General features: G+C 37.7%; 1 protein-coding gene across 4 annotated transcripts in view; it reads left to right on the forward strand.

Moving 5' to 3' along the window:
* Positions 1 to 2,029: 2,029 nt before the first annotated feature.
* The window catches only part of ROBO1 (roundabout guidance receptor 1), a 263,181-nt gene continuing 238,972 nt past the window's right edge, over positions 2,030 to 26,238 (forward strand). For all 4 annotated transcript variants that reach the window (XM_070750258.1, XM_070750260.1, XM_070750259.1 and 1 more), the window contains exon 1: positions 2,030 to 3,008. In XM_070750258.1, the coding sequence (XP_070606359.1) occupies positions 2,954 to 3,008 (55 nt within the window). In that variant the 5' untranslated portion in view covers positions 2,030 to 2,953. The remainder of the gene's footprint in view (positions 3,009 to 26,238) is intronic.

The raw sequence follows: 26,238 nt of genomic DNA on the forward strand, positions 1-26,238 counted from the left end.
TTGCCCCTTGAATCCAATTTTCCTCTGATCTGTTTTGGAACATGAACATATGCTATACATCCAAACACTCAAGTATAACTAAGATTTAGCTTTCTTCCGTATAGAACTTCATATTGAGACTTTATAAGATAGGAGTGATAAATTCTATTTTGTATGTAATTTACACACCTGGGTCCTTCAGCCCAAAATTTCCTTTCTAATTTGGCATCCAAAAGTATCGCTCTGACTCTAGCACAGTGTTTCCCAACCTTGGCAACTTGAAGATATTTGGACTTCAACTCCCAGAATTCCCCAGCCAGCCAATGCTGCCTGGGGGATTCTGGGAGTTGAAGTCCAGATATCTGCAAGTTGCCAAGGTTGGGAAACACTGCTCTAGCACATAATGTCTGGTGTTTCAACAATTTCCCCTTCCTCTGGGGTATATATTGGAGTGTGTCTATGACTTATTCCTTGTGACATTAAATAATTTTCAAAAGTTCTATTTGTGAATTCACTACCATTGTCACATAATATTGTAGTGATTCTATTTCCAAATTTCCTCTTTGACCACATAACAAAGAATTTGAACCATTTCAGTACCTCTGGCTTACTCTCCATTGGATATACAAAGCGATATCTGGAGAAGTCATTGATAATGGTTAAAAAATAAGATTTACCACTAAAACTTTTACAAGGTGAGAGAGGCCTGTAATTGACATATATAGGTAGATGACAGGTTTGGCAAGTCTCGGCAGCTCGGGGGAGGGAGGAAGAGAAAGAGAGAAAGAATGAAAGGGAGAGGGAGGGAAGGAGAGGGGGGGCTTCTGAGCCATTCTCCCCTCTCCTCTTCTTCCTCCCCCCCTTGGCCAGGGCATGATCTTCAAAGGGATTCTCCATTTATCTCCTTTGCTGAGCCCTGCCTTGCTGAAAAAACAGGGGAAGAGGGAGGAAGAGAAAAAGTGAGAGGGAGGGGAAAGGAGGGAGAGAGAGAAAGAGGGAGGGAGGAAGCGAGAGAGAAAGAGAGGGAAAAATAGAGGAAGGAAGAAAGGAGGGAGGGAGAGAAAGAAGGAGGGAGAGAGAGAGAAAAGAGGAAGGAAGAGAGAAAGAGAGAGGGGGAGAGAAAGTGAGTGAGAGGGATGGATGGAGAGAAAAATAAAGAGAGGGAGGAAGAAAGAGAGAGAGAAAGAAAAAAGAGAGAGGAAGGAAGAGAAAGAAAGAGGGATGGAAAGAGAAAGAGGAAGGAAGAGAAATAATTTTTTTCTAGGTGTAGATCAAATTTTTAATCAAGAACACACACACACCTTAATGGTGTTCCTCTTTAGCAATGTGAAAATCTGGTCACTTTAACCTAGTACTCAGTATGGTTTGTTGAGTTAAATGGATTTCCCCCAGTTTTTGTACAATATTATAAAATTCTTGTTTGTAAAATATAAATGCCCTACTATAGCAATAGCATTAAAACTTATATACCACTTCATAGTGCTTTACAGCCCTCTCTAAGCAGTTTTACAGAGAGCAAGCATATTGCCCCCAACAATCTGGGTCCTCATCTTACCGAACTTGGAAGGATGGAAGGCTGAGTCAACCTTGAGCCTATCGAGATTCGATCTGCCAAACTGCTGGCAGAAGGCCTCTGTGGAGGTGGGTCGGGGAGGGAGGAGATTTCAAATTTAGCTTTGAAAATAATTAAAGGGTTGCAACTTTTACCCTGGTGGACTTTTTGGAACTCCTGAACTGGAACGTTCCATTTACAGTAAAACACCGGGGAAATAATAGCCAAAAAAAAAAAAAGGTTTCTTCCAAGCCAGTCGAGGTATCCCCAAGCGCGTAGCCCTTTTGTTATCCAATTACAGGGAAAGAAAGTTTTTAACCCTTCCTCTTCCGATTAAGTGGGCTTTATCACCTCGTAATAAACGGAAGGGGAGAAATACTACCTGATTCAAAGTGTGTCATTTGAAAATGTATTTCGGGACACTTCGAGAAGTACGGTGCCTTTAAGGTGTCCCGAAGCAGTCTTATTAAACCTGCAAGCAGCAAGGCAGGAGGAACCACTGGGCGCTTCCCTGCATGCGTGCCTTAACGTGATGCCTGAAACTTCAAGTATAGAAAGGTTTCCACCAGGCCCCTCAGAGTGGCGGTGTGGAACTACATTCTTTCTCTGCCGGGGGCTGGCTTGAAAACGACGAGGAGGAGGAGGAGAGAAAGGCGGCGGCTCTTGGAAGTTTTGTCTGGGCTGTCTCTCGCTTTTGTGTCCGTCTTCGGTTGGGGAACAAGAAGGAGGGTCCCGGACTTCGCTCTAACGAGCGGCTGGACCTAAATGGTGGCGGACTCGAGGACCAGCTCCGAAGTTGGAGCTGCTATGAGGCGGCTTTGTTTCGCGGTCCAGGCTTTTTGCCTCAAGTGATGGGACCCACCGCGCTCGCTGCTGCTCCTGCTAGCTCAACGGTTGCAGCGCATGTTCATTCCGCCCTGCGCTCGTCGCCAGCAGCGGACCGGTCTCCGCTACCCGTTTTCTGAGTGTCCCGTGCAACGTCGCGGGGACCGCTTCTGCCGCACTCTCAGGGCCTCTGGTGACGCGGCTGGCTTTCGGGTTCTTCCACAGCGGAACGAGTGGAAGGAAGCAACCGCCAATTTTGTGTGTGTGTGTGTGTGTTTCGCTTTCTGTCGGATGGTCCTGCAGCGCGGCCAGGGAAACCCCCTTTGGGATAACCTGGAGGAAAAGGAAAACAAAAGCTTTTGGGTTGCTGAACTCTCTTCTCCTTCGCCGTTCTGACAATAGAAGTTCCAGTTGAGAAGCCGGGACAATTCTCTTCAATCCATTTAGGAATGATTTAGGACCCCGCTGTTTTTACATTAAGCTGCTTTTGGATTTACAAATTGCAAAAGTGTTGGAAGCTTTTGGAAAAGTCTTCCCTCTCCCCTTTTACTACCAGCTTGGCATGAGACTATCGACAGACTCCACCACCTGGAGACAATGTTTGCGGAGTTTGTTCATGTCTACCTCTTTGGATTGATATGTCTTTCTTCAGGTAATTTTGCTCCTTATATGATTCTTTTTAATACTCCACAGGTCGTAGTTTCCTCCTGCTTGTTTTCAATTCGGAGAAATCAGGCAATATAAAACATTTCGATTTGTACTGATATCATAAGTAGAACCTGATGCAAGTATTTGAATCTACAAACAATGGGTGATTTCTGAAAGTATTTCATTGTAATCTTCTGATTGTCCAGTAGTGAGCATTTTAAACTTTTAACAAGGTTATATGATGTATGCAACTTCAGTTCTCCACCATCTTCTCAATTTTTTCTGCTTGGGATAACTTTCAGTCTACTGGGGTAATCTTCTTTCCTTCTTTTCCCAACCACATAGGTAGGCACATGGTCTGGTTTTCACCCATGTTTGGAAATAAAGACAGGCATTTGGTACCAGAAGAACTGGTTTGGTGCTTTGCAGTGGGCAGCCCAGTCTGGATACTAAATAAGCATCTAAGAGGTTGGCTACGATCTAGGCCTATATTCTTGATTGGAAAAGTCTTCAGAATTTTAGTGCTGCTGTCTTATCCTGTGGCTATTTGATCAGGTCTGCTATTACAGAAATGTATACAGTAATCTTTAAAACACACTTAGGACACTTTTATGCAGAAGAATAAACTGTTATTCTTCCTCCCCACCCCCATCTCCAGCTCCATCTTGATTACACCCGTCACTGGTGACAGCACAGTTTTATGAATGCAAAAGCTATAACTAATGTTATAACTAAAGACATAAAAACCTTACAATTCTTCCCTACTGCTATGATGTGAGTAATTGTAAATTAGATTCAGAAATTTTAAAGTGGAAGGGGAAAAAATGTTGGAAGACAATTTTGAAACACATCTCTGTATTAAATTGGTGGAGGGATGCAACAGGATTATTGTCATGGATGAAGACAAATGACCTTACTATATGGATGTGTGTGTGTGTGCGCGCGCGCGTACATACAATAATATTTATATGGGTGCAAGTTTAATTAATTAATTTAGTTTACTACTAGGTAAAAGGACAATTTTGATTGTGAGTTACCAGCAGTTTGATTGTGAGTTACCAGCATTTGAAAGAAGTGCGATTTCTAAATAATTTGTGCTGGAATCAAATCCATAGGCTGTGAGTGTTCACAGAACCTCATGTACATTGATATGTTTGTCCAGGAGTATTGTAACTCTGCATACATTTAAAGCTTATTATTTTATAATTCTGCAGGATGATCCTCTTTTAAGCAAATTGGAACCTTTGTGGAGATTTACCATATTTACATATAGGTAGGCAGTTACTTTGAAAGAATATATGAAATGGCCTAGTATATGAATCAGTAGTGGGTTCTAAAATCCATTGCTACCAGTTTGTACATACATTTGCACACATGCGTGATGTGCAAAAGCATCCTGGGTAGGTGGGCGGAGCTTTCTGCCACTGCTGCTACTGGTTCGCAGAACCTGGCTCAATGGGGAGCAACCCAGAGTATGAATAGGCGGAATCTTGACTCTTGCATGTATTACCATTGTGTAATGGTTAATGCACCAGGCTAGAAACCTGGAAAGTGAGTTCTAGTCCACCTTACACATAAAAGATGGCCAGGTAACTGGCTGGCCAATCACACACAAACAAATTCTCTCAGCCTAACTCCTTTCACAAGTTTAATGTTGTGAAGAAATAGGAAAAGATGAGTATTTGATATGTTTGCTGCTTTGAGTTATGTAAAGAAATAATAAAAATTGGATTAAAAAATCTAAGTAAATTACCTGAAGTATTGTAACTCTGCATAGATTATAAATCTTATTATTTTATATTTGTGCTGGATGGTCCTCCCATGAATTTCTGCCTCTGTCTGGCAACTTGACAAGTATTAAATAATTCAGTTTGATGCTGAAAAAATTGTTATAATCCCATGAAAGCTATTCCGTTGATCAAATATGAGAACGGTCTAGAGAGAAAATGAACCATTTCTCACATGCACAATAGAAAATAACCCATAGGATAGAGTTAATGTTTCGTGGGGCAGCTGGCTGCTGCTCTGTAAGAGCAGGACAGGAGGTGACTAGTTGAATCTTTCTGTTCCTTTAAATTCTTGAATAATGTCATTTAGGGAATTTCCATTATTTGATTTAATGTTTTTTTTACCACAAGGTTGAATAAAATCAGTCCCAAAGAAAAAGTAGATTGGCTTGACTCTTTGATTTAGATGGGGCAGTTTAAATTATAGTCAAGTCATTGTGATCAAAGTTGGGATGGGTTTTTTTGTCTTTTTTCAGTATCGTTCTTATATAAATTATAAATAAAATAGTTAAGAATAAAAAGTTTCATTAAAAATATATAAAGATCATAGGTTATTAATAATTTTTATTTTTAATAGTTGATCACCATTGCAAATTCTATAGCCAACAGTCTTGTATCAAGGGGCATAGTTTTTTAATTTTAAAAAGTTTTCCAGCTTTTTAATTCTCCTTTACAGAAATTGTATGAGATATTGTGACATTTGCTTTTTCTTATGTGTTTTAAGATTTATACAGCTAGGTAAATATATATAGATAGCTTAGGATCTGGATAGGATCTATGAACTTTCCTTACCAATGAACAATTAGAAGATTTATATTTATCCTGTAGTTTCCCTTACTGAAAATGCCAAAAATCTAAATGTTGGATAACACTGGTCAACACAAAAAAATTATTAGCAAAGGTCTGTTTTATGGAGTTTCATGTGCAGAATCCAAAAATATGCTTAGTTTTGCTCTATTACATAAAGTTTCTGATATAGAAGCATTTTTGTTATTAAGTTACTGTATTGTATTGATGTTACTGTTTTCTTAATGTCGCCCGTATATTTCCTATTCCATATAATAATGATGCTGCTCTGTGGAAACTATACCTGCTACAGAAGAACTGTATACATTTTTGAAATCAGAACAAAAAAAATGATTCAGAAAAGTAAAAGGTCAACTGCAATGATTACAAAAAATATTTTTTGTAGGCCTGTGTAAATTACAATTTTTTTTATTTTCATTTCTGGTCTACCTTTGTTATGGATAATATTAGACCATACTGAAAATTCTTTGGATAAAAATTGTGCTGTAATTTTTACCCAATATGTATTTGGTAAAAAAAAATTGGGGTGAAAACTTATAGGCAGTAATAAAGCTTATTACATTCTTACTGGAACTCAACGGAATTTATTCCTGATGAGAAATAATAGAAACAAAGCATTTTTAACAGTATTTGTGTCTGTCAGTAGCTTAATAAGAGATTCTGAATTCTTTACAAGCGTATTTGTGTAACTCTATGAGTGAATTGATTATTTCTTTGGAATTATAATTGGTCAATATGATATATATTAAGTTTTTAATAATTACATTTGAATCTATAGATTGCATGAATTCCCAAACTTTGTGGTTCCAAAGACATATGATGTAGTTCTACACTTTTTATTTTTTTATCCACAACTTGATTATGAAGCAACCACTACAGCAAATTTTGACAGTAAAATGCCCTATGTATTTCCTATAACTGCCTGGGGTGGTGATCTTGAGATTGAGATCCCTAGTTTAATACTTTGTGCTTCACAAAGTGTTATTATATAGGAAAAATACTACTTAAATATTTTTCAATTAGTTTAAATATTCCTGCTAATTAAAAAATATGTGACTGACATAAATACCTTTGTTAATTATTGTAATTATCCCTTATTATATTTATCTTTACTGGATTCTATTTTATTCCTATCCCTTTTATATTTCTATTCTAATAAATTCTGTCAGTGAAGAGATTTAAATGTGTATAAGCTTAAATATGTGTTAACCTTTTTATTGTTGTAAACAATATTTTAATATTTTTTATCCTTAATTGACTTTATTATCCTAGCAAAGAATGCAGATAAAGAACCATCATTTTACAATCTTTGCTTGGAACCATGATAAATTAAAAACTTTTAAAAATATTCTGTATATCTATTCTATTCTATTCTATCTACCTACCTACCTACCTATCCCATCTATCTACCTATCTATTTATCTATCATATATCTATCATTCTATTTTAACATTGTGGTAGGAAATATGAATTAAAATGTACCCTAATTCAGCTGTTATTTCTTATACCAGAAGGAAAGAAAATAGTTGTAATGTATCCATTTTTATAATTTAATCAAATCATGATTCTAATAGCATTATTTTGTGCCAAGCACAAGAATAGGGTTTTTTTCTGAATCAATTAATATAAATAATTTGCTATACAGTAGCAGAAACATAAACATCTATTTAGGTCCTTAATAAAGTAGAAGAAACCTTGGTTTTTCCAATGTGTCATTAACTAACAATGTTAAAATCTAAATTGTTTACAACATTCATTTGCTTCAAAGGGCAACAGTTTTATGCATGAAGCCTTTTAGTGGTTAAGTACTGTAGTTTGTAATCATATCCAGACAATTGCAACTGTATGAGTTTAAAATGTAAGTATTTCTGCATATTCTGAATATATGTGTTTTCTTGTGTGTGTGTGTGTGTGTGTGTGAGAGAGAGAGAGAGAGAGAGAGAGAGAGAGAGAGAGAGATGAATACCTCATTTTTCTGTGATTACACTTTTGAGAGGTGCTTATACTAACTACCCTGTTTCCCTGAAAATAACTCATACCCTGAAATTAAGGCGTAGGAGATGTTTCTATTTGCAGCATTCCTGAACAGAACATATATAACATATATTTGAAGAAAGAATAATTGTTGTTAATGGAAATAATGGAACAGTAGTAGTAAGAAATTCTTGATAGGATTCACAGTTTGTCTGGTTATGCTGGTTTGTGATGACAACTACTGTACAGTACATAATAAATGTGAATTTTTTTTGTTCAGCAATAAATGTAAATTTTTCTTCATTAAAAAAAAGATATCCCCTGAAAATAAGATGTAGCACATCTTTGGGAACAAAAAATATTATATGACATTGTCTTATTTTCGGGGAAACAGGATATATTTATTATAATCTTTTTTTAAAGTTTACATTAGGAATAGATAGGTTGATAACCAAAAACACACCTTTTAACTAATAGTAAAATAATTAAATCATCCTGAATCGGCTATGATATAAAAAGTTTAGTTTAGTCAAGTGAATATCACTGCTTGAAAAAAAAATTCATACTGAGAACATGCTAGTCCATTTATACATCTGTTTTGTCTCTTTTGTTTCAACTTGTACAACTTCACTGTGAAACATATCATATTGGTTAATCTCCTACACCTGCTGTGATCCTTAGTACACACCCTATAAATCAAAAGTTTACTTTGCTTTATGGAAACTAACACCTGTTTCCACATCTTTAAACTTTTACCCTAATCTGGGGTAAAACTTGTGAAATAGAGAAATATATTGTAGATAAATATTATTCCTGCAGAGAAATTGTAACTGTATTTTGATGTGTAAAATAACACATGATTTTAATAAAGGATAATATTTAATCATAATAATCAGTGATAGTAGCATTGATGATGTTACCTAATTTGGATAATGAAACATTTGCAAGGAAACAACCAATCTCAGCATCAAGGTTATTATTATATGATTCTTCTATCTATGAATATATCAGCCAATTACCATATAAACAATATTTACTGTGAATAAAAGTAATAATGATATGTTTCCTGTTTAGATGTCCTTGCCTAGCATGGAAGAAAAAGCCCCTAGATCAGCGTTTCCCAACCGGTGTGCCGCGGCACACTGGTGTGCCGCGAGACATGGTCAGGTGTGCCGTGACGCTCCCCGCCCGATCTGCCCCCTCTCCTCCTCTGCCGCCCCCTGCCTTGGGGCGCGACTTCTCTCGCGGCGGCTGCGGCTTCAGCTCCTCGGGACAAAAGCGCTCCCAGCCAGGGGGCTGCGAGAGGGACGGGGCGGGGAAGGGAAGAGCAGGAGACCCCCAGACAGAACGGCTGAGGGGAAGGAAAGACAGAAGGAGGGAGGGATTGAGAAGCGAAGCCAGGGAGGGCTGAGAGAAAAGGGGAGCGGCGCGCGCGCGCGAGAGGGGGGGCAGGCATTACTGAAATGAACGGAGAAAGCCCTCTCTCGCAGCGAAAGCGCTCCAGCCAGGGGGCTGCGAGAGAGGGCTTTCTCTGTCCGTTTCTTTCCCGAAACGGACGGAGAAAGCCCTCTCTCGCAGCCCCCTGGCTGGGAGCGCTTTCGCTGCGAGAGAGGGCTTTCTCCGTTCGTTTCAGTAATGCCCGCCCCCCCTCTCTCGCGCGCGCCGCTCCCCTTTTCTCTCAGCCCTCCCTGGCTTCGCTTCTCAATCCCTCCCTCCTTCTGTCTTTCCTTCCCCTCAGCCGTTCTGTCTGGGGGTCTCCCGCTCTTCCCTTCCCCGCCTCCCAGACTTTGCCTTTGCCACCCCCACCCCTTTTTGGGTTGGCAAGGAGTCCTTTGCCGCATCCCGCAGTTCGCTGCTCTTTCTCTCTCTTTCCCGTGAGGTGGGGGGAGGAAAAAAAAAGCAAAAAAACCCTCACGCTCGTCCCTTCAGCAGTGAGGGAGGGAAGTCAGAGGGCGAGGGAGCGAGCGCGCGCTCTTGTCCTCGGTGCCCTCTGCAGCGTGCCTTCCTTCTTCTTTGCCGCCGCTGAGGGACGGAGAGAAAGATAAAAAGGAAAGAGGGAGGGAGAGATAGAAAGAAAAGATATAGAAAGGAAAGAGGGAGGGAGGAAAGAGGGAGGGATAGAAAGGAAAGAGGGAGGGAGAGATAGAAAGGAAAGAGGGAGGCAGACAGAGAGAGAGAGAAGGAGAGACATAGCAAGAAAGAGAGAGAAAAAGAAAGAGATAGCAAGAGAGAGAGAAAGAGATAGCAAGAGAGACAGAGAGACAGAGAAAGAGAGAGAAAGGGATAGAGAAAGAGAGAGAAAGAGACAGAGAGAGAGAAAGAAAGAGATAGCAAGAGAGAGAGAAACAGAGAAAGAGAGAAAGAGAGAGAGAGAGAGAAAGAAAGACATAGCAAGAGAGATAGAGAGAGAATGAAAGAGATAGCAAGAGAGGCAGAGAGAGTAAGGGAGAGAGAAAGACATAGAGGGAGGGAAGGAGGGAGAGAGAAAGAGCAAAAAAGAGAGAAAGAAAGGGATGGAGAGAGAGAACGAAAGGAAGGAAGGAAGAGAGAAAGAGGGAGGGAGAAATAGAGTGAAATGGAGGAAGAGATTTTTTTTGTCCAAACTTTTCTTTAGCCCCCCCCCCCGCGCACCCCCCCCCCCGTTCAGTGTTCCCCAGGATTTTGAAAATATGAATAATGTGCCGTGGCTCAAAAAAGGTTGGGAAACACTGCCCTAGATGATAGTGCCCTTAAGGCTATTACTTAGCAGACAAATCTAAAGATGCAAGGGAAGGATGGGTTCTACGTACCTCCCCTTCCGGTTCAGGGTCATGACGAAAGTGCACATTTTGTGCATGCTCAGAGGATTATTTTGCATAACAGATGAAATGATTGAAGTTGAGGCTATAGGAACCTTGGGGGCAAGTGATCATGCAATATTGCAATTCAACATTATGCAGACACAAGCAGTAGAACAAAGTCAAACTAGAGTCTTGAACTTTAAGAGAGCTAATTTCAATAAACGTAGAGCTTGGGAAGGACTCCATGGATGAAAATCCTCAAGGGAAAAACAACTCAAGAAGCTTGGGAAATTTTGAAAAGCAAGATTATAAAACCCCAGACTATCACAATACTAATAAAGAAGAAAAATAATAGGCCCCGAAAGAAATCAGCATAGATGCATAATTAACTCTATGACAAATTGAAAGACAAAAAGAAAAAGTATAAAAAGTGGAAAGAAGGGGGAAAAAACTAAGGCATAATACCATCAAATAGCCCAAACTGTAAAGTGAGGAAAGTTAAGGCTCACAATGAACAAAGGCTTGCGACAAAAGTAAAAAGTAACCAAAAAAAGCTCCTTCCAGCATATAAAAAACAAGAAAAAAGTCAAGGAAACAATTGGTCCATTGCAGAGAGAAAGTGGCAAGACGGTGACAAGCAACAAGGAGAAAGCAGAGCTACTTAACTCATTTTTTTTTGCATCTGTCTTTACCCATAGGGGAAAAACAGTCCAACCTATCAAAAACAGCATCACAAAAAACATATCAGAAGCATAAGTTAAAATAGGGAAGAAAATATTAAGTGAATACCTGTTTACCCACGAGGACCAGATGGATTACACCCCAAAGTTCTGAAGGAACTGGCAGACGAGATCTCAGAACCATTGAATGATATATTTCAAAGATACTGGGGAACTGCCAGAGGACTAGAAAAGAGCTGATGTAGTTTCCCTTTTCAAAAAAGGGGAAGAAATAGATCCAGGAAACTACAGACCTATCAGCCTGATCTCAATACCAGGGGAGATTCTGGAAAAGATAAGCAATGAATACCTAGAAGCAAACAAAATAATAACCAAAAGCCAACATAGGTTTGTCAAAAACAGATCATGCCAGACTAATCTTATTGCATTCTTTGACAAAGTGACAAAATAATAGACCAGAGGAATGCTCTAGATTTAATTTACTTGGACTTCAGTAAGGCATTTGATAATGCCTTTACTAGATAAAGTTGAAAAATGTAAGTTAAACAGCAATACCACCAGTTGGATTCAAATCTGGCTAACCAACTGCACTCAACGTGCAGTGCTCAATGGAACTGCATCTACATGGAGGGATCTATCCAGTGGAGTACCCAAGACTCTGTTTTAGGCCCAGTACTATTCAATATCTTCATCAATTACTTGGACAAAGAGATAGTTGGGGAACTTATAAAATTTGCAGATGGCACCAAGCTGGCAGGAATAGCCAACTCTCCAGAAGATAAGCTTGAGATACAGAAGGATCTTGATAGACTTGAACATTGGGCACTATCAAACAAAATGAAATTCAGTGGTGAAAAGAGTAAGGTACTACATTTAGACAAGAACAACAAAATGCACAGGTATGGTATATGTGGTAGCTTGCTCAACAGTGGTAACTGTGAGAGGGATCTTGGAATCTTAAGTGGACAACCATTTAAATATGAGCCAGCAGTGTGCAGCAGCTTCCAAAAAAGCCAACACAGTTCTAGGTCGCAAAACAGGGATAGAATCAAGATCACATGAAGTGTTAATACAACTATATAATGCCTTGGTAAGGCCACACTTGGAATACTGCATTCAGTTTTGGTCACCACAATGTAAAAAGGATGTTGAGACTCTAGAAAGAGAGTATAGAAGAGCGACAAAGTTGATTAGGGGACTGGAGGCTAAAACATATGAAAAACGGTTGCAGGAACTGGGTATGTCTAATTTAATGAAAAGAAGGACTAGAGGAGATATGATAGTGTTCCATCTCGGGTTGTCACAAAGAAGAGGGAGTCAGGCTGTTCTGAGGGTAGGACAAGAAGCAATGGGTGGAAACTAATCAAGGAGAGAAGCAACGTAGAACTAAGGAAAATTTCCTGACATTTAGAACAATTGATCAGTGGAACAGCTTGCCTCCAGAAATTGTGAATACTCCAACATTGGAAGTTTTTAAGAAGATGCTGGATAACCATTTGTTTGAAGTAGTGTAGGGTCTCCTGCCCAAACGGGGTTGGACTAGAAGACCTCCAAGGTCCTTTCCAACTCTGTTGTTGTTATTGTTGTTGTTATATAGTATGTCAGTATAAAACATTAAGTTTTCAATTCTTAGATAGCCATTAATATTGCATTAAAATATGCTGGTCAGGAACTTTGAACTCTTTCCCAGGTTTTGGGGGAATTTTTTCCCGTTATTTCACGAGCAGCCTTTTAACTAGGAAATGAACTACAGTGATCCCCCGGGTATTGCGATCCCGATCATTGCGAAACGGCTATATGGCGATTTTTCAACCCGGAAGTCAAAACACCATCTGCGCATGCGTGCCCTTTTTTTCTATGGCCACGCATGCGTAGATGGCGCCGGGCAGATCAGGTGCTGGGCGGCTTCCCTGGGTCTTCCCCCTCTTGCTGGCGGGAGGGTGAGCGGCGGGCATCAGCGAGGAGTTTCCCCACCGCCCACGCAAACTCCTCGCTGCTGCCGCGCCCGCTGCTTGTCTTGTCCGCCGCCTGCCTGCCCGCGCGCCCGCCCTTCGCCCGCCCACGCCATTCGCTCGCGCCGCTTCCCAGCTGAGTCCTGAAGCGGGCGAAGGGCGGGCGAGCGGCAGCGAGGAGTTTGCGTGGGCGGTGGGGAAACCCCAGCGCCGCTTCCCAGCTGAGTCCCCTTCCCAGGAACCCCAATCTTCGGCTCCTCGCTAGCGCTGCGGAAGTAAAAACACCATCTGCGCATGCGCAGATGGTGTTTTTACTTCCGCAGCGCTACTTCGCGAAAACCCGATCATTGCTAGGGGTCCTGGAACGGAACCCTCGCAATGATCGGGGGATCACTGTAATACAATTTTAATCACAATAGTGGCATAATGCTTATGTTGTCTTCATATATGTTTAAATAACTGTTTCTTTAGTTCACGGGCAAATTCTTCCAAAACTACTTTCAATATGGACTTTACTGGAATTCAAAAAGACACCAAAGTTTTATAATCTGTAATATATTACAATATTACAATATATATTATCAATATATTACAATATACAATATTACAATATATATTATCTCTTCATTACAAGCTGAATACCTGCTGTGAATACTTCCCCCCCCCCCACTTGTTGATTGTAGGGTGGAAATCACTTCAAAATGTTTAAAGAATTTTTCTATTTTTGGAAGTTAGTAGTGAGTAATGTAAATTGATAAGGAAGAAATATAATTAAATGGAAAGCATCATTATGGCAGATGCCAATATTTTGATTAAATACTAGTAGTCTTCTACAATCTATATTATATTAATCATCAGTCTATAATGTTAAAAAATATTAGTTTCTATTTGTGGCAAGAAGAGAATTTAAATTAAAACAAGTCAACAAATATACCCAGATTATGCTGATGATTAATATTAATTTCCTCTTTCCCTTGTGAAATTGGAAAAAACAACCCCAAAACCACATAATTTCCTTCTGCTGTCTAGTTTTAATGTTTTGGGGGAAATTCACACCTATTGAGCATTTTAAAAACTTGAAATGAACATGATCTCATTTTGCTGTTAGCATGGAATTACAATGATAATATAATTGTACTTCTGTTTTTTGTCAAGCTTTCAGCAGGAGGGAGGGAACGGATGACCCTGGGTAAGGATTTATATATATATATATTTATCAAAGACTTGAAACTTGAAAGAGTTTAATTTGGTTTTAGAATTAGGTGTGTGTGTTGCCTAATCACCTTTTAGGCATATCATTCTATAGGCTTTTTAAAAAATATGCAGAATACTTTTATACCTTATGTATAGCTATGGCAATCTATAGATAGATTTAATAAAATGAAACATGCTTGAAACTAAAATATAAAGGTGAAAGGTAAAAATGGAAACTGCAATAAAAATCTAATATATAATTACCCAGAGTTGCTTGATAGTGAGATAAGTGGCATATTATCTTGGCATAATATGAATAAATAACATATTCAAAGCTTAATGCAACTATGCCTTTACCAGTGGTTGGTAGAATACTCAAGAATAAAAGGGTTTTTCTGCCAGTGGTAGAATTGGACCTCATCATAAATATGTTATAAGCAAGCTCATATGCCTGTATGAGATAAGTATTTGGGTTTTGAGATGCTGAAAGAACCTTAAGAAGATATTATTTGGCATAAATTGTGATTTTACAGTTCAAACAATGTCACAGAGTGAAAGGATTCCTCATTCCCACTTCCTCATTTTTGATTTCCTTTTGCTTTTAATTTAATACAAGCGTTGAACCTAAATCCAAACATGTTGTAAATTTAGCCTCTGGCTTCTTTTAATTTAAAAATCACAATCCTGTTCAGAATGTATTAAAAATCTTCTTTTGCTGTTCCTAATCATGCTTAAAATACATTAAATTGTATTTAAATGGGCGCCAGGTTGATGTGATTAAGACACAAGGCTAAAAAGCTGTGAGTTAGTTTCACCTTAGGAATGAGCTAGCTGGATGACTTTGACTCAAAGACATAAGCAAACAAATTATTTTATTCTATAGTTGGGTATACAATGATTATTTCTCAGAATGTTTGAGATAAACATTCACTTTCATTCTTCACAAAATCTGAAAATTATGTAATTGTAGGCAGCTATTTAGGCTATTAAGTCTTACCTATGTTTCAATGAAGGAAGCCAGAATTACGTCTCATTAACATAAACATGTGGAGCCTAGCATTTCTTTGATTCTACTTTTCACAGTTATTCTTTATAAAATCCTTACCTCCCACATTCATTAATATTCTGCCTTCATGTAGCACAAATACCTTATTTCATGTCTTGCTGTCTGGAATGATGGAAAACACTTGTTTTGTTTTGTTTTGTTTTACTTTGATAACATTCTTCCATGTGATATTGCTTGATAACTTGAAAATGCAGTTATGTTACTCTCTTAATTCACCATATAAGCTTAGCTTCTTGTTCTTTCTTCTCATTTTCTGAAACTTAATGGATTTTTAAGAATCTCCCTTAAAGGGTAGTGTTTAGAATTGTTCCTAGTGCACATTTTTAAAATTTTCTAAGTGAAGAAGTTTCCATTTGTTTAAATTTTAATTATCAGTTCTATCAGAATTTTTCTCATTTTTCAATGTCTTTCAGGTTTTTGGATGTCCTAAGCAATTTTGTATTTGTATTATTTGTATTTGGAAAGGTTCCCCCCCCCCCCGCTTATGGTAATTAAAATATTAAAGACAAGGCCCAGAACTTGTATGCCGCCCCGAGTCTTCGGAGACGGGCGGCATACAAATCTAAGTAATAAATAAATAAACTGAATCTTGAGGCATTGTACTCATTATTTTCTTCTGTTTATGAGAAACTATTGATGAGATCTCTGAGTATAATTTTCAAAATGTATATAGTCACTTAATTGTTATGTAATACTGCCCAAGATTTCTCAGATATCAAGATCTGAGCAATTCCTTTAGTCACATAATTCTGGAGGTTAAGTTTATTCAGTGTAATCCTAAAGCTGGACCATATTTATGAATCCAATAATAGAACTTCTAATGCTCTTCAGAATTTTCTAATGAAGCACATACTTTTTGTTTAACTAACTGATTAACTAATTAAAATCATTTTAATTAGTTAATTAGTTAGTTAAACAAAAAGTATGTCACATGAAGGAAAAAGGAAATTTGTCAACATTATTTTTCTATTTCTATTAAAGTTTAGGAAAAGAAGTATATCACCATTAATAGATAGAGATCTTCATTGGCATTACAGATTTATAGAAGGATGCCATCACAAGTTTACAATTTAAAAAATATTTTGCTGCAGTTAGACTATACTATATAATGGCCTATTATTCACGAATGGTTTGTTTATATGATTTGTATCACCATAATAAGTCCTAGAGCAACACTTAGCATAGAAAAAAATAGTATGAGAAATTATTTCCATATTATTAAAACATCTCACACAGCAGCTTCATTTATCACTATGCATGCAGGCCAACTTTTTAACTCAGCCATTTCATTGCATCTTCACAGTGTTCATTATTTGAGTAGTTTGACTTACAATCAACATCTAATTCATAAATGTTTGCTTTATGTCTGCCAATTAAATGCAGAATTTGTTTGATACAGTTTCTTTTCTGAAAATCGAACATGGCATATGTTGCTGCTCTTTAAAAATGCATGTGATGGGCATATGATGAGGATGTTGGCACAAATATTAACTTCTGGCTGAATGTACAGCATTTCTGAGGTTTGTCTACTCCACCCAAACATCTGCTGTAACTAGTCTTCTGTGTTATACTTGTTAAAGCTTGCTGCAAAAGCCCCAAAGTAATAATTCTCCATTCCACTTTTGAAAAGCTACAATATAGAAAATTTTAAATAGAAGCTTCTGTAAGTTGAAATATATTTTGGAGGGTTAGGGTGAGGCATAAATGTATTATTATTATTATTATTTTTGTTCAGGTATACAGTATATATTTAGTATTATCTCTACTTATATATTTAGTATTTGAAGGTACGTTTTATGTTTTATGTGACAATTTACTGACAATTTACTGAAGAAAGGTTGAAAAGAGAAAACACATGTTTTTGTTTTCTCTCAAATAATATGTTTTATCTGGAGGAGATACTATGTTATCAGATTTAATTTTCTAGTACAAAACTGATACTTTAGACCATACTTAAAATCTAGTTCCTGTGAACAATATTTAAAAAGATGCAGATGATTTTACATCTTGGAAAAGTAACATAAAAATTACATAAAATTATTAAACAACAAAAGTAAATAATTATAAGTAAACAAAATCTGCAAGGGATAGGAATCACTGAATAAAACTTTACTTTCAGAAAACTTATTATCTTATTAGTATAAAAACGTACATTTGTTTGTGCAACACTTTACAGCTTTAATAGGGATTGAACATGTTTCCGAAGTTATGATGCAGTTTACTTAATACTTTTTATAGTAATGTCTCTTGTAAGATGTACAGCCTTTGAACAGGCAGTTGTTTATTCACATCTTAATTGTTGAAGAACTCCATTCCAGGGGGAGAAGCTTTTGTTGGTTGTTCATTATAAGCACAAGGGAATTTGTTGTTTAGATTCATTTTCTTGGTTAAGCAAAACAAATACAGCTTTAAATGTTGGTGTATTGACCAAGCTTTATACCTGAATACATCCTGGAAATGAAAGTAAGCACTGAATATTTAGCAGTAAAAATGCTTTAGATACAGATACTGTGCACTTCCACTGCTGTCTACATAGGATTTTACCCAGTGGTGGGTTGTAAAATATTTTGCCACCCGTTCACCCACTCATGTAGAAGTGTCCCAGTGGGTGGGTGGAGCCTCCCATTGCCAGCACTGCCAGTTCTGAGACTCAGTCCAAATCGGGAGCAACCCAGAGCTGCTTTAACCCCTTAGCAAAATAATCACAAGAACTTGATATGGATATAAGTTCAAGAATGGAATACCACCAGCCCCTCTTTACATGGATGGCATCAAGCTGAATACTAAGAGTGAAAGAGTTATTGACATACTGATCTTCATAACATCTAGAGAGGACATTAGAACATCTTTTTGACTAGATAAATGTGGCCAGATAGTCATCGAGAGGGGGAAAGTAGTTAAGACTGATGAAAGTTACCAGACATACAGGCCAGCTGCAAGTAGTTTATAATCTGAAGATCAGATGGGAAGCACAATAAAGTCAACAGTGTCCATACACCACCTAAGGAAAAGATATTTATTGAAGAGCATACTCAATGGAAATAAAAATATTCCTTTAATCAGCCTAAATACTCTGGCAGTCATTAGATATTCTGTCAATATAGTGAGCTGCCCAAAGAAGAGCCTAGAAACTGTCGTGAAAGCTCATCACAATGTATGGAGATTTCTACCCAGTTTGTACACCAGTTGGAAAGAGAATGAATCACATCAGGTGATTGTAACTGCCACAGATGAAATTTAGAGCTTCCAGGAGTTCATCAATAAAGATGGCACCCAACGATGAGCTACTGGGAGAATGTCTGAGGCAGGAAGATCAAGTAGAGGAAGTGCAATGTCAAGACAAGACCCTGTATGGAATGTATTATCGACAGGTAACTGAGGTGACACTCATTGCAAAATCCTACCAGTGACTAGAAAAAGCTGGACTAGAAGACAACAGTGAGGTTTTATTTTTTATTTATTTATTATTTGGATTTGTATGGTACTGATATGAAGCATAAAACAGGTGGTAGGCACCAAATGTTCAGAAGCAGTAGTCTACCACAGTTGAGAGGACTCAAATTTCTGGCTCTTCAGAGAGGCCTCAGAAATGTCTTACACAGAGGCAGGGTGGAAAATGCAGGCAGGAACAGCAACATTGAAAAGTATAACTAATTAGCTGACATTGCCTACAGGAATATTTGCATAGTGTATGGATTATACCCTCCCAACCCTGGATGGGAGAATCCACAGAAGTTCATGGAGAATAAGGAGGTTAAGCTCCTGTGGAATTTCCATATCCAGATGGACAGGCAGGTATTGGCCAGTCAAGCAGATATTGTGGTAGTGGACAAGGAACAAATACAGTGGTAGTGATAGATGTAGCAATGCCAAATAACAGTAAACATCATAAAAGAGTGTGAGAATATGGAGGAGGGCCTGAAGGAGGAATTAGAAAGGATTTGGAAAGTAAAGGTCAAAGACTCCCAAACTGAGAAAGTGGCTCTACTTTATCACAGAAATAATATCAGTACTATCAGTACAAAAAAAGATAGGAAGATAGGAAGGTAGGAAAGAAGGAAGGATCTTTTAAATACATTTAAGATGTGGCTCGAATAGCTATTTGTAAAATATATACAGCTATTATAAATATATAATGTAAGATTACATTATTGTGATTTTTAGAGGCAAGGTCTTTATCCTAATCTTGAAGTTATAAACAGGGCATTCAGTAGTGGTAAGCATTTTAATTCAGATCCTTGAACTAGAACCAATTTGTGATTTCTTGAAAAATACTGTATGTAATGATATTGAATTTGAGAAAGACTCTGGAAAAGGACTATGATTATGCAGACACTAAAATTCTTATAGACAAATAAGGCTTTGAACTCAAAGTTTTGTCTTAATGCATTTGGGTTCCTTCTATATAAAGTTTCCATATAGTTAGAGTGAATATGGGTTACTATCCTATTTTTAATAAATATTTAAGTACAAAGGGTAGATTAGTAAGATAGAGTTACAAACAATTGTTTGTTTTTATGTCACTGTGACAAAAGGATTTTAAAAAAGATAACTTATTGTCCTATGGGCAGGACTCTTGAGTTATCAAGGACATGCACAGAGGAAAATGTTTGGATTTCAGCAGATATCCAGGAGATATGTGTAATTATCCATTAAAGTGTATAAAATAGTGTTTACTTTAGAAATAGCACAGTCAATACAATAATAATATTACAAGCCTGTCTTTGTCTTACATATCAGACATATACTACAGCTTACAAATACATCAAACTATCATTGAATACACAGAGCTTACTACATCAGTCACAGTAAATCATCAGAATGAACAGAGAGAGAGAGAGAATCATGCTTTCTGGCTCCCACTTATGGCAATTTGCAGCACTACCTCTTAAAGCTATAGTAATTCAATACAGACAAACATTCATTGTTAGCTTGTTTTGCATATATTGCAAACCCAACTGTCTTGTACAGAATACTAACAGATACTACCTAATTTTTACAAATATTACAACTTCATTGTGGGAATACACAGATAATTTTTTATCAAATAAATTGCTGGTAAACTGTTATGAATTTTTAAAAAATTATATTGTAGATGTCCAAATCACATCTAGATAAGGAAGATTACTGAAAGGCTTTAATGTGACACTGTATTTTACCCCAACTAGAATTGTTATGAGAATAAAAATGAAGGAAAGTGTGACATATATTGTGGATTAGAAATATGATACAAAAAAATTATTAAAATATTTTTTAATATTTAAACATTTCTATACTAAAACAATTCTTAACTGATAGCAGTGGATTGGAGGAGGTTAATGCCATTACCTTTTTCTTGTATGAAATATTTATCTGGGAAAATGAGCATTTTGGTTAGGACTATTTTTAGTTTTCAGGATGTACAGTATATAGAATATCTTTTTACTTTACCAGATTTATTTTTAAAAGAAGAAAAGTAATAAATTGAGGAAATTACCTCTTTACTGTAATACAAAGAAAGCAGTTTCTCCTAGCTCATGAATCAAGAGTGAAGGGTGATTACCTTAGTCTGGCTGCACTCCATGTAATTTTAGAGACTAGAATGTTGTTACAAGCAAAGAAAGGTGAAAACATAGTAAAGTTCCAATGAACGACTTTTACAGCTTTGAGCTAATGTACACAAATAAAGAAACTCTTGTTTTCTTCCCTCCAATATATTTGTAATGAGAGAAAGGTGAAAATTGGGTAGACTTGAAATAGAGTTGACACTCTATTTACTTCCTTAAATTTCAGGTAGAACAAAATATTTAGGAAGTTATAACTACACATTTAAACTGAGTTATCACTAAGGAATTCAAAAGACAAATGTTAATTTATATGCCTGTTGTTGCTTTTTGAATTTGATTTCTTTAAATTATATCTAAAATGAATGAAAATACACAGAAAGCTAACAGGTTACATGAATGGCTTAGTAATGGAGGAAAGCACTTTAAATCATTCTTATTAAGTTATCATTAAAATGCATGAAAGTCTTTGCATTCATATTTTGTGGTATTTTGCCTCAATTTACATTTTCATTGTAAATGAATGTATTGTTATTTAGTTATTTCTCGGATGTATATAGCTGCTCATCTCACTCACATCATTGGGGTAGTAATACAACAAGTTAAAAAACATAGAAACAATACAACTTAAAAAGATATAAAAACCATATTTTAAAAATCTTGGATCCATTGTTGAAGTAATTTTTATATATTATTTAAAATAATTCTAAATACTAAAATAGCAATACCAATCTCCTACAGCAGCTTAATGTTTAGAAGAGTTACCTTAAATTTATGATATGTTACAGTGTCATTCAATTTCGGATATAAATATTCATCACACAATCTCTTATAGTCATACAGTAAAATTCAATTTTCAACTGAATTAGGATAGTTGCAATGAATTAATTAAATGATATGTTTAAAAATGATGTGTTTACAATCCTTTTCTCCATATTGTCCTAACTTACTATTGGTTTTTATTTAACAACCACTCATTCAGTGGCTCTTTAGTTTAGGTCGAATCAATGGTACTATATGTCTGGTACCATTTAGTCTTATGTTGGTCATAGTGTCCCTATAGTCATGTTATTATAATCCAGGTGCTTGGCATTAAATTCACAATTACAATGTCACAGAGTTCCACAGTCACAGTCATTTGACTTTCTTTGCTGGCTTCCTATAAGCAAGTCAATGGGAAGCCAGCGGAGGTCACAATGGAGAAGAATCACATGACATCTTCATTTAACAATGGCATGGGATTCATTTAACAAAAGAAACCAGAAATGGCAGAATTAGTGTTGCAGAACAGTATAGTCACTTGCTGTTGTGCTTTATGAGCCCATCACCGTATCACTTAGTAGCAGAAATACCAATCCCATACTTTTATGGAGTGAGACCTTTGTATATATAGCAAGTTTGAACCTGCTAACATCTTTTATTCTTTGAAAAATAACACCTAAATGCAATTGTATTTGCTTACTTTTAGCTAAAAATGAATTATTTTTCTAAATGATTTTACTAATGGCTTTTTAGGAAGAGGACCATTTGAACAAAGTATGAGTACATATTTGTAATTGTCTCAATCATGAAATTGAGAGGGAAAGGGCTAATTGCCCATAGGAAAAAAGTTTAAAGTGAAGGCTGAATTGTCATCTTGGTCATGTGTTTTCAATTACTGTACATGAATCTATGAAATAAAATTTCAGTGTTCATATAATTATGAATATATAGTTAAGAAATGAACTGCACAAGTTACAAGATACACAAAGGTACTACAGTGATCCCTCTATTATCGCGAGGGTTCCATTCCAAGACCCCTCGCGATAATCGATTTTTCGCGATGTAGGGTTGCGGAAGTAAAAACACCATCTGCGCATGCGTGCCCTTTTTTCTATGGCCGCGCATGCGTAGATGGTGGAGTTTGCGTTCCCCGCCGCCCACGCAAAGGGGAAACCCCGATTCGGCTCCTCGCTGCTGCTGCACTACCGAGCAGATCAGCTGCTGGGCGGCCGAAGGAACCTTCCCTGGGTCTTGCCCCTCTTGCTGGCGGGCGGGCGAGCGGCGGGCATCAGCGAGGAGCCGGGGTTTCCACTTTGCGTGGGCGGCCGGGAAGACCCAGGTTGGGGATTTGGGGGGGTGCTGGGAAACCCCCCAGGCCAGCTGCGACCTTTTAAAACAGCCGCGCCGCTTCCCAGCTGAGTCCTGAAGCCAAACGCGGAAGTTCGCCTTTGGCGTTTGGCTTCAGGACTCAGCTGGGAAGCGGCGCGGCTGTTTTAAAAGGTCACAGCCGGCCTGGGGGGCTTCCCAGCACCCCCCCGAACCTGGGTTGGGGGTTCAGGGGGTGCTGGGAAGCCCCCCAGGCCGGCTGCGACCTTTTAAAACAGCCGCGCCGCTTCCCAGCTGACTCCCGAAGCCAAACCCGGAAGTGGGGTTTTTTTAATTAATATTTTTTTAAAAATCGCGATATAGCGTTTCGCGAAGATCAAGATCGCGAAACTCGAGTGATCACTGTATAACCAATCACATGTTGCAGCACTTTCAATGTTTTCTTAGCTTCCAGTTCAGACTTGGTAGGTTAGCTGATGGCACAGCAGCCAATTGAGCAACCAGACTGCACCATGAACTTTTCTCCATCTCATATCTATGTAGCCAGGTAGTGATATCTTAATCTCTAGTCAAGAGAAAAGAGTGATCTATTGGGGGCAGAAAGAACTGTGAACTTTATGTTCAAATGTGTGTTCATGCTAAAATATTGCCAAGTCAAAGCAGAAGAAGACAGGAGTGAGAAAATAAATTAAAGCTTCCTCCCTGTTCTTTTGGAAACTGGAGGCTAGTTCCCTCCTGCTAAAAATTAATGGAAAATTTGATCTAACGGCCTAAGATGAAAGTATGGAATAGCCAAACTAGGAGATGAAGCTTTGAAGTTTGGCAGTAACCATATCTTCTCTACATCTCTCAGTGAATGTTGAAATAAGGCAGAGACAGATTAATAGAGAAAATGGTATAATATGTGGTATTATTTAAATGTCAATTGTAATTGTATTTTTTGAGGTACTAGATTACAGGTGTCAAATTTGATTGTGTCACATGACATCTTGTGATGTATCATGACTTTTTTGCCTTTGTGAAGCCAGGGTGGGTATGGCCTTCACGTAATTCATCTGTCCCATGGGCTACTAGTTTGACAACCCTGTACTAGTAGATGATTGTATGAGTCTATTGGTTGAGCCAACAGTATTTTCATATCAGTTCGATGTGAATATAGTTTTGACTGCCAACTGTGTTGAATATGCCCTGTAAGATCTGAATTTTGTGGTTTATACCACTATTTCTGTGATAAATAAGTACCGGTAGCTAAAATATACCTAGGTGCAGAGTATAAAGGAAAAGATGATAGGGTCTAACCTATTGCTGGAATGATAGTCAGATATGTTTGATTTGAGATGCCAGAAAAAGAATAATTTCCTTTTTTTGAAATTTTGATTAGTTACCAATCCTTCTAGAGTAAACCATCCATCTAACTGCCCAATAATCTTCCTGTCTAATGACAGGAGAAATTAAAACAATCTTTCTGGTCAGGTCATATTTTACTGAAGTATATGTTCACCACAATAGTTAATCTCAAAGGATTAAATAACATATTAAGTAGACTGTTCCTGTTGTCTTATGGACCTTCAAGATTTCCTAATTTTTTTTTTTTGAAATATTTCCAACAAGCAGAATGTATTATTATATGATACCATAATGTAATGGTGAGAGAAGACAAGTTTTTAATACTTTTTCAATTTTACAAAGTGAACCCCAGGTGATAAACATACTAAAGTGCATTTAGCATAGGATAATATTGTACTTCAAAAGTGAGTCAACACAATATGCTGTGTATGTAATAATGAACCTGCACCAATAATAGCAGTAGTTAGTTGACAGAAACAGAGACAGTGGGGGGAAACATTTATAAAAGTCTGGTCTGACAAAGGTGGAGTAGAAAGGAAGAATGAAATGAATATTTTAGTTTTACAGTTCTGCCATTTCCCCCTCCAAGTAAATATGATTCTGTTTATTTTAGTATCATCCTCTGAATTCTAATTTAAACTTATGACACTAACTTAACCTGAAAAAATTAAGGCCACAGTTTCATAGCATTCCCTCCCCCCCCCAAGAAATTTCTTATTTATAACATTTAAAATTCCATTTTGAATTAAACAATGTGTTATCTGGGTACAAATTGTTTTTTGTTTGTTCATTCATTCATTCATTCAATTCAAATTCAATCTTTTTTTTTTATGCCACTCTTCTCCTTAGACTCAGGGCAGCTTACAATATATTAGCAATAGCACTTTTTAACAGAGCCAGCATATTGCCCCCACAACCCAGATCCTAATTTTACCCACATCGGAAGGGTGCAAGGCTGAGTCAACCTTGAGCCGGTGATGAGATTTGAACTGCTGGCCTGCAGACTAGTTTTAGGAGATAGTAATCAAAATATTTATAACAGCGCTCATTACATTAGTATTGATTCTATAATGATGATCATGATCATAATAATGTTTACTTGTCCATTTTAACATTTCTCCCTTATATCATTGATTCTCTCCTTAGGTTTCCCTGTTTCTAACTCCTGTTTTTATCAGCTAACCATTGATAAAATTAAGTCCCAGCTCAAAAAGTATTCAGTTTGTTTTTTCCCCTCTTAATCGTAAGTGTTTGCCTATTCATTTCTGCACATTCTAGTATTTTTTTAATCACATTTTCATCTGTAGGGATTTCTTCACTTTTTCATTGTTGTGCAAATACAATTCTAGCTGCAGTTAGTACATGTAAAATCAGATATGCATTCCCTTTATTGTACTTATCAGATAAAATGTCTCCCACCAAATATTTCTGGTTTCAAATCAATATATTGTTTTACCATTTTTTCCAACAATGTACCGTATTTTCCGGCGTATAAGACGACTGGGTGTATAAGACGACCCCCTAACTTTTCCAGTTAAAATATAGAATTTGAGATATACTCGCCGTATAAGACTACCCCTCTTCTGACGCACACCAAATAAAAATGAAAAAAACCCATCAGATTTGATTTCAATATGATAATACAGTGATCCCTCGAGTTTCGCGATCTCGAGTATTGCGAAACGCTATATCGCGAGTTTTCAACCCGGAAGTAAACTCCACCATCTGCGCATGCGTGCCCTTCCACGCATGCGTAGATGGTGGAGTTTCCCCGCCGGGCAGAGGCTTCCCTGGGTCTTCCCCCTCTTGCCCCGGTAAGGCGCGAGCAACGGCGTAGGCGGGCGGCACGCGCGCGTGGATACCCCAGCTCCGCTTCCCAGCTGGGAAGCGGAGCTGGCAATGGCGGGCGGCGCGCGCGCACTTCGGGACACCCCCAGCTCCGCTTCCCAGCTGGGAAGCGGAGCTGGCAATGGCGGGCGGCGCGCGCTTCGGGACACCCCAGCTCCGCTTCCCAGC

This window comes from Erythrolamprus reginae, chromosome 4 (genome assembly GCF_031021105.1).
Source record: "Erythrolamprus reginae isolate rEryReg1 chromosome 4, rEryReg1.hap1, whole genome shotgun sequence".
NCBI classification, from domain to species: Eukaryota; Metazoa; Chordata; class Lepidosauria; order Squamata; family Dipsadidae; genus Erythrolamprus; species Erythrolamprus reginae.